The 16,927-nt window shown below is 43.7% G+C and overlaps 2 protein-coding genes across 3 annotated transcripts; both read right to left on the reverse strand.

Moving 5' to 3' along the window:
* Positions 1 to 1,232: 1,232 nt before the first annotated feature.
* On the reverse strand, positions 1,233 to 4,370 carry asb8 (ankyrin repeat and SOCS box containing 8). Its single transcript, XM_056599402.1, has 4 exons — positions 4,138 to 4,370; positions 3,327 to 3,534; positions 3,132 to 3,236; positions 1,233 to 3,033 (listed from the first exon to the last, which is right to left on the reverse strand). The coding sequence occupies exons 2-4, from the start codon at positions 3,453 to 3,455 to the stop codon at positions 2,398 to 2,400; spliced, it is 870 nt and encodes a 289-aa protein (XP_056455377.1). The 5' UTR covers positions 3,456 to 3,534; positions 4,138 to 4,370; the 3' UTR covers positions 1,233 to 2,397.
* A 152-nt stretch (positions 4,371 to 4,522) lies between these two features.
* LOC130389457 (la-related protein 4) lies at positions 4,523 to 16,856 on the reverse strand. Of its 2 annotated transcripts, XM_056599265.1 has the most exons (17): positions 16,200 to 16,856; positions 14,451 to 14,568; positions 14,129 to 14,281; positions 13,232 to 13,316; positions 13,008 to 13,144; positions 12,799 to 12,902; positions 12,559 to 12,669; positions 12,412 to 12,465; positions 11,225 to 11,434; positions 10,469 to 10,572; positions 10,193 to 10,234; positions 8,906 to 9,154; positions 8,508 to 8,562; positions 7,993 to 8,151; positions 7,750 to 7,889; positions 7,436 to 7,646; positions 4,523 to 7,072 (listed from the first exon to the last, which is right to left on the reverse strand). In XM_056599265.1, the coding sequence occupies exons 1-17, from the start codon at positions 16,314 to 16,316 to the stop codon at positions 6,662 to 6,664; spliced, it is 2,460 nt and encodes an 819-aa protein (XP_056455240.1). In that variant the 5' UTR covers positions 16,317 to 16,856; the 3' UTR covers positions 4,523 to 6,661. The 2 variants fall into 2 exon arrangements, with proteins under 2 accessions (XP_056455240.1, XP_056455245.1); XM_056599270.1 differs by lacking the exon at positions 10,193 to 10,234 and having other exon boundaries at positions 4,524 to 7,072.
* Positions 16,857 to 16,927: the final 71 nt, after the last annotated feature.

Raw genomic sequence — 16,927 nt, forward strand, 5'->3', positions numbered from 1 at the left:
AGCACATAGCAGGTTAGCTCTGAGATAACCCCAACCCACAGCTAGTGTGTTTGGTCCAGTGTCTTCCATCCTATGGTACACGTACCAAGGGTGGTACAGTGGGTTACTTGAGGTGGTACATGGGATTTTAATGTTGAAACAGAATCATTTAAAATAAGGGCAAAATGAATAGATAATAGAAAATAAATATATGAATATTATGTAGTAAATGAAATAGTATGTTATTTTAAAAAAAATGTTTTTCTTTGGGCTTTCCATAGTTTTCCATTGTCTTGTTTTCCATTGTTTAGTTTTCCATGATTTGTGTTAATTTTTGTTTGCTAGATAAACACACTGGGAGCATAAGCGACTTTTTAATTCCCACAGGCCATTAGCCTGGAGATCATCCTGATCAGGTGACCTCTCATTCTGTTTTGCCTCACAAATCAGTCTGGACCTCTAGTCGCCCACATCGTTTTCCTGAAATTACAATGTAATCGGGCCAATCGGGGTCAATGTCATAGGTGATGACATGAAGGGCCGATCATTGACTGTTTCGTAGTCGATGACCTTAATACAGGCTGCTGCTGGCAAACCAGTAAAGGTGTCTCCCGAGGCAACAAGCGTTAACGTTAACATTTGTAAACACAGCCATAAGTACAGTTATTGCAGAAAAAGACTCAATAACAACTAACAACAACACACGCCCACTGAATTTGACGTGGGTGGCAAGATGTCCAGACTGATCCGTGTAGCGAAACAGAATATGGGGTCACGTGCTCAGGTCTCCTGCCCGGCCATGACCTTCTTGCAGTAATGATTGTGTATAAATGGGGGTGACGGGTCTGGGAATCTCTGTCTCACTGGTTTTGACAATAGCAACAAACAACTTGATATGGTTAGGTCCAAAACTATTGTAATTCAAACATTTTCGAATGCATTAAGCATTGATGATCCCGTTTACGTTTGTCTAATTGTTTCCCGAATAACAATTCCTCAAGTGAAGAACAAGTGTCTCAATGTTGTAGCGTTGGAGGCTTGCTGAAGTACAGTACTAAGGGGAAGCAATACTTTCAGCCCATAGAGTTAAATCCAATTGTTTCAACTGAACTGCTGACATCACACTCTGGATGAAACAAAATGTCTGAGCAAGGACAGGAGTGGGGGCTCATCTCAGTGTTCATGGGCTTCCCTCTTTAAATGCTCGCCCTCAACTTTTGGAAATAAATATCCTTTCTGAATAGCAACAGGGGTTAGCGTGGTTAGAAATAAACAAACTGTTGACAGTTTTCTTTCTTGGAAGAAATCCTTCTTTACAAAAGTAATTTGATGATTACAAAGAAGTTACTTTGAAACCTTTGGATTTAAATCATGAGACAAAGTCAAAGAGAGACCCTGTGTGGAGACATTGAGAATTGAAAGACGGGTCCTCCCAAGTTTGGTATTGATTTTCAATGATAAGATTAAGAAGATATAAAAAAAACAAAAAACACTGCCCATACAATGTAAAACAAAACTCATGGAATTTCATTTTATAAGTCCTTTATCAAAAGCCCAGGCAAAAAATATATTTTTTCAAAAACAGTGAAATTAGTATTTTGAGGGTTAACATAAACAATATGTCAAATAATGGTGTGCATAAAGACTGCTATATAACTATGGGGTACATTTCCTAGTAACATTTGTGAGGGGCACAATTTTAAGAAAGGTTAAATTGACATAGAATTAGAAAGCACAAACATAATAAATTGCCTAAATATATTTAGTCAACGCAAACACAAACAATCCATTTTAAAATAATTAGACTTGGTTTACCCTTAAAAAAACATCACAACATCTAAAGTAAAAATGTTCTAGTTTCTTACACACGTTGCATATTGGCTGATTATGAATCAAATTGACCTCCCTTAAACACAAATCCACTGTTGCATGCTTTGTTAACACCCTAAACCTTTGCATTGCTCAGAAATTATTATTTTTGATTTTATTTTATTTATTTATTAAAGGATATCGAGACTAATGGCTGTACAGTTAATTTCTCCTTTCATAAATATGGACCTTTTTGTGATAAAATAAATAACCAAACTGTCACAGTCATCTATATTATGAGACCACAAGATAAGACTGTTATAATTTCAAATCATACTTTTTATATTAATAGCTTTAATAGCATTTTCCGTTCTGAGGGAAAATTTGTTATGAAAATGGTTAATAACTTAAGTTGCAGACAAAAATAAACTGCCACACATATATAACTCTGAAATTACAAAGTACGACTTGAGCGAAATGCATATGCTGATGGCTTGTGTGATCTGTGATCATTTTAGCAAATAATCCCTAGAGAAATAATACACGAGTCATATGCCTTCTTACATTAGCCGGCAAAATCTATGAGGTGGTCCCTGTGGTCTCCTTCCTCTAGTCTACCAGGAGCACATATTCCTTGATAGATTCTGGCAAAGGGAGTTCTTTGACTGCAGTGGGTAAAAACTGCACCCCAAGGCACTCCCGCACAGCGCAGCGTGCGAGCGAGCTGAGAGTGGGCGCCTTGGCCGCCATGCCGGTCAGCCGGGCCAGCAGTTCGGGGTTCTTACTCAGCTCTTTGGGGAGGGTGCCGTCGGCCCGTCGGATCTCAAACCTCCCTGCCGCCTTGCACAGCAGCTCCAGGCACTCGTCCTCCATCTCCGTGCCCAGCCCGCGAGCCAGCAGGGCCACCAGCCGAGAGATGGGGGTCTGGCCCTTGAGGTTGGTCACGTGCACCTGGGCCCCATACTCCAGCAGCACCTTAACGCTATCCAGGTTGCCCTTCATTGCCGCCCAGCTCAGCGGCGTGTCGCTGTTGTAGTCCAGATTGTTGGGAGAGGCGCCGCTCTCCAGCAAGGCCCGCACGCACTCAGGGTTGTCTTTAAAGGCGGCCCAGTGGAGCGGAGTGTCCTTGTTTCCGTCGAGGGCGTTCGGCAGGGCGCCGTACTCCAACAGCAGCTCAACACAACCCTCGTCCTTCTCTGCTGCATAATGCAATGCGGTTCGGTTATACCCATCCAGGGCGTTGACCTGGAATAAAAACAAACAAAGCAAAACAAGACTTTGAGACGCCCATGTATCCGATAAAACACCAGGATTGATCTCTAGCTGTAGGCGTCGTAGGTTACCTCTGCCCCTTTCTCCAGCAGCAGCTCCACACAGTCTGCATCGGCTACCATACAGGCACAGTGCAGGGGTTTCAGGGTCCCGTGCATCCGGTTAACATCGGCTCCCTTGAGGCCAAAGTAAATGTAAACAGACTACATTAAATACCATATTAAGATATAATTCAGATGCATAACGATACTTATCACCGTTTTTACCTTGCGAATCAGATCCTCCACATTATCGTGTGGGAAAGAGCGGATGGCTGCGATGGTGCGGATGAGCCGCTCGGAGAGAGAGTATTTACTTTGAATGCTTTGCATGATGTACCACATAGTAGAGCTCATGTAGGGCAGGAGGACATGGCACCCGGAGTTGGGTGTCACCGCACGACAGCACACGGATCACACTGATTAACGGTACAATCTGAAAGACAAAAGTTTTTCAAATTGTATCACATGTTTTGGTTTTTGAATGCCTCTGTGAAGTTGGTGAAGTGTCCAGGCAAAGAGAAAAGTGTAGGATTATCACCCAACACTTTTCTGATCATTTCTAAGATCTGTACAACTAATTGTGAAAATTTCACAGGATAGCCCTTTCATTTAATGGGTCGTTTGGATGATAAACCCTAGCTGCTTTGAGTTGCTGACTAAATATGTTCCCTGCTTGAATAGCAATTCCCCCAGAGAGTAGACGTAATACAGTTAGCGCAATATGTTGCAAGCGGTGAAATAATTGATATTGTTAAAACAACCAAAACCCGAACTTGCCGATTAACAGCTTCATTGACAAACGATACCTTTTAAGGCTACCAAGTGCCAACAATGTGGCAACGCTAGCTGAGCGTGTGAAGGTGCGGAGAAAATGACACCTCAAGCTAACTTGTTAGCTAGCGACTAGAATCAAGCAAAAGTAACCATTTTACAACCAAACAATTTAATGTCACCGCTTCAAACAGCTTTCGCTTGTATCTGTATCTTGGCTTTGAAATAATTACAGACGACGTGCCATAAGACTTGGTATACATACCGTTTATTGTTCACGATTACAGAATTGGTAGAGCACCCTTTTTCTTGCTTGTTGGACGTAAACACGGTGACGTGCATGCCACGGCCACGCCCTCTATTTAAAGGTTGGCCTGCACCCGTCCCCAACGCAGATGCATGTATGCGTCGTACAGTAATCGGTTACATAATCCGTTCCCCGTTATCAGCCTGTTGGTTCTTTACACTGCCTTTCCAAATATAGGTTCCCTCGTTCGATGGTCAAATCCTCTGAATACCATCGCCTCTTATAGACGGCACGTCCCTCAGTAAATATCTCAGTCGGCAATTCGAGCCACTGTGGTTAAAATGCCATGGAGCTCATTTGGAGAAATGTTCGGCAGAATAAAAGGCGACCACAAGAGGCAGACAAAGTGAACACATTCAAATGCCAAATCAAAATAATTTATTTTTTTGTGACATTTCATACAGGCCTAGAATTGTGTCTCAAACACTTAAGTCGATCCATTACTATATTTCCTTTTGCCACCCAACCCAAATCAACAGAAAATAACCCAAACATGAATTATAACAAAAGAAAAATTCCTGCAGTTTCTTGCAAGTCTGTCAACATCAATATCATTACCATGTTTCTAATATGATTTCACATTTCTTATGAGTAAGATTCTCCTTTAAAAACAAGTTAGTGCAATTATTTGTATTACACTAAATCACTAGCTGCTCCAATGCAATTAAAAAGTAATAACAGCCCGTGCTCAATTTGTGATATTAACTGCATCACTAAACCCAAAGTGAACTCACCACTTATTCTCACAAACAATATACAATATCTTTGAGTGATTTTGTTTGGGGGAGAGGGAGGGGGTCAAACCTTTTTTTTGTTTGCCAATGCGATTTCGCACAACTTTGGGGAAACCAGCCTACCAAGATTGGGGGAAAAAGCGTTGCACTGCGGGATTAAATAAAACAAAACATACAGTGTGTCAAACTGTAAAATCTAAGTCAAACGGAAAACTCAACCTAAAAACCACAACACAATCTGGTGAAAAGCTTTCCTCTGCAAGCTCATAGTTAGAATACATTCTCCCACACACACCTCTATTGAAGGGTTATCACAATAAAGCATAGGCAGCTATACCTCTAGTTTTTTTTTTTCCAAGGCTCTAGTTTAACTAGGCTCAATATAACTCCTGAAAGACTACCTTACTTTGCAGACTTTCAAAAAGGTTAATGTTTTGTAGTTGAAAGAAACGTAACCTTTATTTATCCACTATGATCATAGGCAGCTGGCACATAGCACATGGAAATGGTCAGATCTTCGTGTACCCTTGAAGTGGCGGCCACATGTTTGTCATTGTCCTTGGCAACAGAAGTCTACAGCCTACTTTTGACACTATAACCTTGTTAAGAACAAATACACAAATATCAACTTAACCTTGATAGCCGGGGTTTCATGTAGATAAGCCAAGTCTAGACCATACCATTGAGCGTATTACATTTATATCTGATCAATAGCATACTCCTTAGTTGCTTTAAAAAAAAAAGTTACCGTCCTATTATGTGGAGACACGTAAACAGAGAGCTTGACTGATACCATGTGTATACGTTCCAAATCCATTAGTGGGAGTAGATTAAACTACCTTCGATTAATCTACCTATAACAATCAAATTCTGGACCCAACGAGTAGGCTTGCTGGGTTCACGTAGGATTTAGAGGCTTGTGGACTTAAGCTTCAAACTTAATCACCCTCCTGACAGCCACATGGGTAATGGGTTTTCATTACCATTTCTCACAGGTGCGTTGATGCCCATCTTACCAAGGCTAAAAAATACCGCTTTAGCACACACTTCATTATTATCCATCGTACATCCGACGACCACACCGTCCAGTTTCAGGACAAAGATTCAGCTTTGCAGCGGAAATTTAACAAATTTGAAGGAAAAAAACAAAACATTAAAATCAGCCATTTCATTATACTCATTGCAACAGCAACGTGTAGCACTCCAAACTGCTCGCTTAACAATCAATGCATACATCAACATCAGTAAACCCTTCTGGCAACCACAAGCACACAGGGAACAAAGAAAAATGATGTCTCATTGCGCATTAGTGATATCTTTGTATATGTACATAACATTTATGCATCTCCTTTTCTTCTTAGTGCATATGTTTGTTGCAGACCAACAGCTATTCTTTCAAATCAAGCGGGTGGAGGGCCGTTACAGGGCCAGCTCCCCACCTCTCCCCAGCGGAGCTGAGGGAAAACCGCCCGCACAGAAAACCAACCTCTTTTAGTTTTTTTTTTACCTTTCCTTTTGGATTGACTCTCAAAAGTTCCCCCTTGCTTGCTCTTTAGTCCTGGATGTCCCCAGTCTTACTGTCATTTGAAAAGCTTTTCTTTTGGACAAAAGTTCCAGGGCAGGGGGAGGTGGCTACCATAAGGTTGTTGCTTTTATAGGTTATTTTTTTTAATATATATATATATTTTATATATATATTTATATATATATATATTCCAACATCTTTCATAATCAAGTTTGTTTTTGTTTTACTTTGGCGATACGGGCGGGATGTTCTGCTCTTTGCCAGTGTGTCTGTAGCCTCCCTGCGGGGAGCTTCGGCGGGCCGGTGGGGGGCGTCTCTGGTCTCGGAACTTGAGGGCCCCGGTTCCCCGGGGTCCGTTCCTGCGGTAGTGGCCCTGGCCGTCACGGTCCCGCGGCGGTCGGCTCTCCTTGCACTCCCAGCCGCCCTCCCGGTCGTGGGCCCTCTCCTGCTTGTCCTCGGGCCCGCTGCTGGAGCCGGGCTCCTCCGCCTTGTTCACCCGCAGCTCACGCAGCGGCTGACCGGGGGCCGTGGGGGGGGACACGGGGCCCGCCAAGGCGGGGGCTGCTGGCGCCGCCGGAGGGGGGGCTATAGGTGGTCGCTGGCACACCTCGGCATAGCTGAGCTTACGAGGCTCCTGGATCCAGGCAGAGAAACAGAACGAGGGTCAATTGCGAGTATGTTCATCGAGTACAGCGAACAGTCAGTTTCTCTCTCTTTTAAACCCTCAGATCTCATAATCTGAACGCTCATTGGGATTGCTTTGAAAGTTTCCAACTTTGGGGGTAAAGGGGAGATGGAGAAAAGCAAGAGAGTTCAGAGAGTAGAGAGCGGGGATGAGTGAGAAGGAAACCCAAAGTCAGTCGTCTCGCAGCCATTTTTCCCCTCTATGCGCAAAAGTCTGTCATCATCGGGTCAGAGTTGAGAAGCATTCATAACTTTTCAAAGCAGTCCATGTCAAAATAGGTACCACTCTAACTCCAAATGAAAACATTCTGACCTGTGCGGGTGGGGCGACGGTGACGGTAGCAGGGCTTGGAGTGTTGGTTTTAACCGGTGTGGGGGCAGCAGTGGGCTGAGGCCGGGGGGCCACGACAGGCTGCGCCGAGGCCGGGCTGGTGGTGGTCACAGCTGGAGGGGCCGGCACCACGACGGCCGCTTTGGGAATCAGAGGCTCTGCCCTCTCGACTTTCTTCTCCGGGCGTTGGGCGCTGTTCAAACCAGGATATTTAATATGTGCAGGTTGACGCTTCGGGGGCATATTGCATTTCTGAAGATCCTGAACTCAACGTTGAAACCAATGAGGCGTCTCACCTCAGCACTGGGGGTCCGAGTGGCTGGGCAACAGGTTTGTGTGTGCTCTGGGAAACCGAGGGGACGTGGGGCGCTTCCTCCACCGCAGGGCTGTGTGCAGGGACTGCCGCTACGACGGCCTCCTTACTGGGCTGCTCCGTCTACAGGAGACAATAAGACATGGGGTCAGTTTCTTCCATTGAGAGCAACAACAATTAACCACAACGTGATTAATGAGAAAACGGGAGACGCCGGTCTTCGTACCTTGTCCCTGTTCAAACCGCGTACAACGTCTGACATGCGGTTCTCGAGCACAGGCTCGCCCTGCGTGCTGACCACACAGCCAGGGAGAGGGGGGAAGTTGTTGGCCGCCAAGTCAAACTTGGGTGGAGACGGCTTGACCTCGATGGGCACCGCAGGCCTCTGAAAGAGTTTAAGTGTCAACATCAAAGACAACCTTCACAGGTCCAAAGTATGTCTCCAGTAGGCCAACATTTACCGAATATATTTGTTTTATTCATCTTTCAAACCCTCAGATCTCATAATCTGAACGCTCATCGGGATTGCTGTGAAAGTTTCCAACTATGGGGGCAAAGTGTAGAGAGAGAGACAGCGAGAGAAAGCGAGATAGCGAGAGAGAGAGCGAGAGCGCGAGAGACCCAAGGCCAGTTATTTCACAGCCACTTTTTCCCTCTATGCGCAAAAGGATTTCTTCATCGGGTCACCATTGTGAAAGACTCAAGAAAAGGTTGAAGTCCGAGTCTAAAAAGAGCATTTACCGTGATGCGGTCGTCCTCCCGCCGCCTGCGTGTTCCTCGGTAGGTAGTGCTCCTCCTGCAGATAAAGGACCAGCCAGGCACCAGCATTGGTGGTCAGTAACAGAGCCATTGTTTTTCGTCCACATAATGCAGTCATGCCATTTAAAATTAAGATTTTGTAAGCAATAAAATACATCTTGTTCACGACAATCTCGAGACATCCAATTACATAAGAAAACTGACGGAAAACTGCAAGGACTTTACAACCCATTTGTATACCATACCCTGCGGATAGAAATATTTTTTTCTGATCATACAAGTGATGTGGAAGCAAATAATCCTGATACTTGCTTGACTCGCTATTTTCCCCAATCCCCAGAAAACACGACCCACTACAGCCGTCGAGTCAAAGGGCTTACCGGCCACGTCCCGCCATGCTGCCGTCGTCGTTTAGGTCCAGTGGGGAAGTAGCGGCAGAGAGATGTGGGAAGGCAGAGGCCAGGTCAGCGGGTGTCTGAGCATGGCTGTTGCCGTGGTTGCTAGTGGTGTTGTTGGAGACACAAGATAGGGGCTGGGGACTCCGCAGGCCGGTCAGACTCTCCAGGGGGACTGGTGTGACGGACGCAGGGGCCACTTCGCCCGTCCTACCCTGGGGCTTCACATGGTTCCTGTGCCCAGAGGGGGAAAGAGAGACGCAAGAAATCATTTCAAAGTTAAAAATGGTAGGAAAAATCCACTGACCCTTCATATGAAACAAAAAAACAGCTTTTTGCAGGTAGGAGTAAGACAACATGCCATGTCAGAGGGGAAGTGTGCAGGCATGCAAGAAATTTTAAGTTGCCTTGGTACTTTATGTAATTCCCAAGCAATAAATGGAGCCACTTAAGCCACCTTAACACTGAACCGAGCTCAAGCTACTTCCCTTTTAGGATACACAACAATTCACCACGTTTCCTCAAACCCTCAGATCTCATAATCTGAACGCTCATTGGGACAGGAGTGAAGGTTTGTGACTTCGTTGGGCAAAGAAAAGAGAGGGAAAAGAGGGTTTAGAGGGGAAGGAGAGGAAGTGAATAGAGACAAAGCCAGTCAACCCACACCCTGTTTACCCTCTATGCGCATAATGATCTCATCATTGGGTTCGAGGGGAGAGATGCAACATTTAACCTTGCGAGTTGGAATAACCAACCAATGTACCAAAAACCTGATTTTCAAGGTTGCAAGTTCTTTGCCTATAATTTTAATTGCAGCTTTTAAATAATAAAACCCAACAGCAAGGCCGATTTGGGGTAACTCACATTTACCATCAACACTTAACACATAAACCCTTTGAAGACATTCGTCTTGATGGTGTGAGAATGCATTACCATAGAGCCGGCACAACACAAAAACCAAATAGCCCAAGTGACAACAGAAGAAGGGTGTTAAATGTTACACAGGAGAAGAGAAGTTAAATTCTTTGGAGCCGAGGTGAAAAGTGAATAAATTGGTCATGGCCAAACAGTCCATTGCAACCGTGGGCAGTACAAAGCTACTGAGATGATTAAAGATGCATGATGTTCACTACCTGGGAACAGCCAGTGAAGATGGAGAAATAAATGGTGATCAGTTCTACAATAGTTAAACTAGCAGAAAAGAGGGCATTTGGCTGCAGTTGCATGATGGGATGATAGGATGGGTGAAGCTTATTGTATCATATTTTGTACCTGAAGGCATTTATTACATTCTTTCTTGAATAGAGGGGCACACTGTGGGCACAGTAAGAAGATAGGGAGCACAGAGATTTAGGTCACAGGCGGGGAGACATTTTGACATTGTATTGCTGATTGATGATCAATGATCCTTTTGATGTGCAACACTGTAAAATGGCAGTGCATGTTGCAAGAATCCCATTAGAAAGGGGTGAATGGACAGATACCGTGATAAGACCACAACACCAGGACCTCAAGCGCACCAAAGCTGGCAGAGAAAGGACTGCTTACCGGTTTCGATTGAAGGGCCGAGTCATATTGAGCGAGTTTGATCCAGTTTTGTAGTGTCCAGCAGAGCCAAAGCCATTCACAAAGCTATTGTTTGGAAAGGGTGCCTGCAAATCAAAACAAAATGAAATTATTAAAATTCTGGACACTTAAATAAATGGCCAGCATATATATCCTTAGCACATTCACTAAAATAACAGACCTAAACATACAATTCGGTATTTGTTCATCGATTGCTAATATGACATCCCATCAGTTTCTCTCTCTATTAAACCCTCAGATCTCATAATCTGAACGCTCATTGGGATTGCCTTGAAAGTTTCCAACTTTGGGGGTAAAGGGGAGATGGAGAAAAGCAAGAGAGTTCAGAGGAGGAGTGAGCAGCGGAGTTAGAAGGAAACCCAAAGTCAGTCATCTCGCAGCCATTTTTCCCCTCTATGCGCAAAAGTTTGTCTTCATCGGGTCAGAGTTGAGAAGCATTCGTAAAGGTTCATAATAGTCTGTGTCAAAATAAGTACCACATAAACTCCGGAAGTAGCAGGGAGTTTGGTTGCTCATCGATAGCTAATTTGACATCCCCCTGAATGGTGCAGTTTTGTAATAGTAGCAGTTTTGTAACAGTATGAACATTGTAATTAACTAAATACAAATGTTTTAGCAAAAGTAAAATGATAGTCTGTGATCGACTGAAACATACAGGACAGGGTTGCCTCATGGAGCGTTTGGTTACTCTGCATCTGACGTTACTGCGTGTCTTACCAGAGGGGTTTCAAAATAGGGGGTGGGGGACTGCGTCCAGGTGGGGGGCACGATGCCGTACACAGGGTACTGCTGCTGTGGGTAGATATGTTGCATGTAGAGAGGAGAGTTGAACTGGGACTGGGCCTGCGATGGTTGGGCATACATGCTGTTGTCCATGCTCCGGTATCCGTTCTTTGCAAAGAACGTGTTGATTGCCTTTATCCTCGCCTATTGGGCATTAAGGTTCATTGGAAAGAAATAAACAAGGGCAGTAGAAGTTTAGAAAAATATTAATAAGAATCCAGTTGAGCCTCAACAGTACAATAAAGATCAATTGAATGTAGTCTAGCAAGCCATATTATGCCATCATCTGAAGTCTGATGGCAGACTAGCTTAAATCTGGGTGAACATGACGCTTCAATTCGTTTCACTTCAAATGCATTAGTAAAACATGTTGCTGGAGGCGGGATCTGTAGACGCCCATAACATAGATCAGGTCTCTACCGGTGGCATCCGGACAAGTGAAACCGCAACCAACATGATATGGCCGTTAATCTTGGATGCAGATGACTGATGTGTAATCTCTAAAGGTTAAAAATCACACTCTTGCCACTGACTCGCTTTCTGAAGCCGCCTTTTTTGCCACACGCAAATGTGTTCATCTTCAGTAGAATATATCTGTACACTTAACCTTCGACAGAACATTGTCATAACATGCCCCTTATTTTACATTGTTTTGGCAGAAAGAGAAAAAAGCCTTTTTATTATTGTTTTAATTTAAGTGCATGAAGAAACAACATTCACAAAGCTTAATGTGACAGGAAGTACGACACAACTTGATGAAATAAGTGTGGACATGTATCAAAAAGGCATAACTGCCTTGAACAGTGTTCTCATTTTATAATCTGTGCGAAAAATAACAAGGCTCCACAGTTATACTGCCATTGCTTTTAGCTAAATCAATTAAAACGTGGAAGAAAACATTTCAAATGATATCATGACGCTTATTGGGGTCTAAGCCAGCACCACATTGCATCGGAGGACGCATTATAGCAAAGGTAAAGCAACAAAAACAGGAAACATTGCGCAACTCCGCCCCTCCCACTTTCTGGTTTCCCGCCAGGGCGCTCTGCAGTACTCCCCCAGAACTTTGGCCATTGCATTTCAAAACTTCTGGCTCTGAAAATAATCTTAACATTACTCACCATGATGGGTTTTCCCTGAAATGTTTTGACTTCCTCCCTCAAGTATTTGTGTCCCTTAAAAAGGGAAAACGGAATGTCAGTCAACTTGGTATACCAAATATTGAATGCAGAATTCCATAAAAGAAAGAGCGATTCCGGGTTGCTTACCTGTTGAGCGTCCGTATCTGATTGGAATGTGATGTACCAGTTGTTGTTATGCGCAAACTCCACGCTTATCACCTTCGGACAGTTCTCATTTTTGAAGAGAGCTTCGACTTCCTGAAAAAGGGAAGGGAAGGACAAATGTTATGGGGCAATGACCTTGAGGGACACACAAGCCAAAATATTATTAACATCATGTAAACAATGTTATTATTTTAATTTCCAAACATCAGTAGTGGGTCTTACCTCGACAGGAGTGGTTTCCGGGACCTCCCTCAGAATGATGATGCAGCGCTTGTGATTTGGACGCACTTTCTCCCCCTTCTCATCCACTTGGACCATCGGAGAAGCTGGAAGTCAAGCGGTCAAACGTCAACACTCGCAAGCCACCGCCACCGCCAGACCGAATACATGACTACCCCAGCCCCAAAAGTAAGTAATATCTCTTGTCTCACTTCTCAAGACGTCAAGGATCAGATCCATGTCCGTGGTGAGTGCCTTGATGCCCTCCATGCTCGCTATAGTCCAAACGGGAACAAATTGGTCGCTGTCCATCTGGGACATCAAGTACAAGTCCTTCGAGAGGTTTTCCCTAAAGGACAACGGAGCAAGGAAAACATTGTAGGGAAAAGGCTCAGCGAAACAGAAAACAAGAGTCATGGATTGTTCTTGAACTCACCGGGAGAAGTAAAACTCCAGTTCCTTCTTCAGAGACTCACGCAAGTTCTCAGAAGAGACTGGTGGCTCCTCCGCCTTGGGTTCCACTGAATAAATACATTAATATACATTAATAAACAATGTAAACTGGTTCGACTTGAACTTTAGCTATTGTTGGGAAAGGGGGCCTGCAAATTAAAACAAAATTACAAGTCTGGACATTCTTCGAAAAAGGGCCACCAACCATTGAGTGCCATCAGGAATTCCAACATCCCAATAAAAAAATGTATTCTTATCAGTTACTAAAATAACATAAAAGAAACTAAAAAAATAAATAAAATAAAGTCTCCCACTATTTGAACAGTTTGGCGTTAGCTCATCGTTGGCAAATTTGACATCCCACCTGTTTCTCTTTTAACCCTCAGATCTCATAATCTGAACGCTCATTGGGATGCTTTGAAAGTTTCCAACTTTGGGGGTAAAGGGGAGAAGGAGAAAAGCAAGAGAGTTCAGAGAGGAGAGTAGAGAGCAGTGGAGTGAGAAGGAAACCCAAAGTCAGTCGTCTCGCAGCGATTTTTCCCTCTATGCGCAAAAGTTTGTCTTCATCGGGTCAGAGTTGAGAAGCATTTGTAAATGAATCCATGAATCAAAGTAGGCCATGTCAAAATAAGTAATATACATTAATAAACAATGTAAACTGGTTCAACTTCAACTTGAGCTACGATGATAAACATTTATGAAGTTAGCATAGTTTTGATGCGCCTCAGCTGTACCCCAAATTGCAACGGTTGTTTTTTTTTTTTTTAAATTTGAAGGGATTTATAGACACGCCAAACGTCTCCAACAAGGGGAAAAAATGGGCAATAAATTCAAACCCTAATGGGTTTGTGTCTCTGCAGACCAATATATTGGAACTGACCCGAGGTTCCGGTGATTGACTCGGCAGGAGAGAAGCCGAGCTCCGGTGGGTCCATTCCATTCACCATGACCTCGGTGGTGTCGGTGGGCAGGCCCTCGTCCAGAGCTGTGAATCCCACGGCGTAGGGCTTGCACCCACTAGACTCAGAATATGCTGTAACAAATAACAGACGGTTCGCTAATGGTTAACCATTGATCTGAGGTGCTGATCATATATTGAGCCTAAAACGATAAACCCTTATTCAATTACAATGTCAAAAAAAGGTGCACACAATCGGGAGTTCATGTTTCAGAAAATTGGGGTGTTTTGTTGCACGTCTCACCGTCATTGACATCTGAAGGTGACCAGGGAGTTGCATCAGCCGACACCTCGCTGGAGACCACTGGGATCTCCTGCCACACCTTGGCGTTAGGGTTCAGACCGACTCCCTTGGAGGTGACCTTCAAAAGCACCAGAGAGAACACCAAACATGAAAAACATCCCTTTGTCCAGTAAAGAGAATGCAGCACTCAAATTGTGCTTGAAAAGGTTTAAGCTAAGCTTAACAAACAAAATAAACAGGGTTTACAAACTTGCTTAATAGTCACATGATGTGGCACAGCAAACAGTTTTCAAATTGTAGTATTTCAGATGATCTTTATTCTAACATATGGCCCTGAAAAATGTTTCTAAAACATCCCATTATTTATTACTAGATGAGTGACATCAAATGTAAATTTGAAATGTGTACTTTTTGCTCTAATTCATTAAAGGGCCTACAATTTAAAACGCTGCACATTCAGTTAAACTGTGAAAAACACTTTCAAAACATGCAAAGAATATAAAATTGCTTCTATAATTTAAAATAAACAGTTCACTCTGGTCCATAAATGAATGTGCAATTTTGGATAAAGTTAAATCGATGCAAACTGTGTGTAGTTCACCACTTTATTATATAAAGTAGAAATCGGTTTAAAAATGGTTTAAGTGATTAACAGTATATCAGGTTAATCATAAAAAATTACCTATGCAGAACAAATAAGCAGTAGATTGGATAAAAAAAAACATCTTGGTTGTATATATTGCTGAAAGCGTAACGAATAAAACATCAATCACGGATTCGGCTGGCATTATATATCTAGAGAAATTTACTCAACTCTGTTGTAGTATGCAAGAGAATCCTTGACCAACCGACCCACCCTCTTTTTAAAAAAGCCCTGGCCTGACAAGAACAGCTGCTAAGGCCAAGTCAATTCTAATGAATTATTCTTACAAAGACACTACAAAATAGTTAGGCCCTGATGTTAAAGGTTGGAGTAGGGTCTAATTCGAGTCAAAATGTGTATAAATGAATTTAAACCGTTAAAATAAGCACATGACTGACATTAATGTTCCAGGCGCTAGGAAGCCCAGTGTAGTCAGCTGACTGCACTGCGTAGCATAGGCCAGACACTTGCAGCGCATGTTATGCAGCTAGCCGTCCCACTGCGCGCTAGCCGTAATGTCAGCCGAATGAATGGTCGTTTATCCTTTAGTTATCCCTCGTTCGCATCCCATCGCCCATCAACAGCATTCTTAGCAACCCCGCACTGAACCTCGAATAAAACGTCTGCTGCCGTAGTTACACACTAATTGCATAACTTCAACCACGCTAATGATTACTCAGCAAACTACTTAATGAGCTTGCAAGCTCTTGCACGTAGCTAAGCTAACGTTAGCCATATGGGGACCTGTGGCTTGAACATAGCTAATAATATAGATCTGGTTCTGTGGTATAGTCAAACATACACGAATTAAACGTCCAGTTATTTTACGAACTATAACCCATTGAATTGAGTGCAACGCCCAATAAACGATTGAGCGAGTGAATAAATTACATGTGAATGAAATCGACGACACAGGGGGATGCAACTATATAACGTATTACACGATATACACCGTGTCCAAGTGAACGGTAACTTCAATATACACATTAATCCAATATCCTACATTATTGAAATATCGAGCAAATGTACATGTGCAGTGTACGAAAACAATTATGAAGGTGGTTTCAGGCTCCGAGCTGTTGCTAGCATTGAAGGCCTCAACTCACCATGCCGCCTGACCCTTCCTCGGTCCCAAGTGGAGCCTCGTCCTTCCCACCGGTGGCCGGTCCCGGATCAGCCTCCTCCTGCAGCAGCGGCGGCTCTCCGCCCTGATCCGAACTCATCAGCCGCTCCTGACGCACGTCTACCCCGTCGCGTTCTCCCAAACCGGCTTGCCACCAAACCTTCTGGAAATATCGCCTGTGTGCAGCAATCGAGCCTGTTCCAATTGGCTCGACTGGGTAGTCCAGCAACACACGAAGACTAGCTCACTAGCTAGAGACTTGCCAGCGCTAGCAAGTATGCTACACACAGGTAGCTTAGCGTGCTATGTGTGATTCCGGGGAACTAGCTAACCCGAGCTAGCGGCTCAAATCAAACTTGGACGCAAGATATTAGTTGCATGAACAATATCCAAGCATGATTCTTCGTAATTCGCCGCGTCGTACAACGTCTATTGAAACATATCACCGACAAACGAGTTCGTGAGGCGCATTCCTAACCGGGCGACCGAAGCGGACACTGGGGACACGCACCTTGCCTCAGCGCAGGCAGACAGTCCTCCAACGTCCCGACTGGCATTGCGACTTCTATGACCTTTACAATTAACGTTTCCTTTTCCTGTTGTCTGTGTAACTGTGCACAAGTTGTATATTCAACCTACAAGTCTATATGCTCAACCAAGTATGGACTCGTGAATGCATACAAAACCGAAAATGTTAGCTTTTTTATGTAT

This window comes from Gadus chalcogrammus, chromosome 1 (assembly GCF_026213295.1).
Source record: "Gadus chalcogrammus isolate NIFS_2021 chromosome 1, NIFS_Gcha_1.0, whole genome shotgun sequence".
Taxonomy (NCBI): Eukaryota; Metazoa; Chordata; class Actinopteri; order Gadiformes; family Gadidae; genus Gadus; species Gadus chalcogrammus.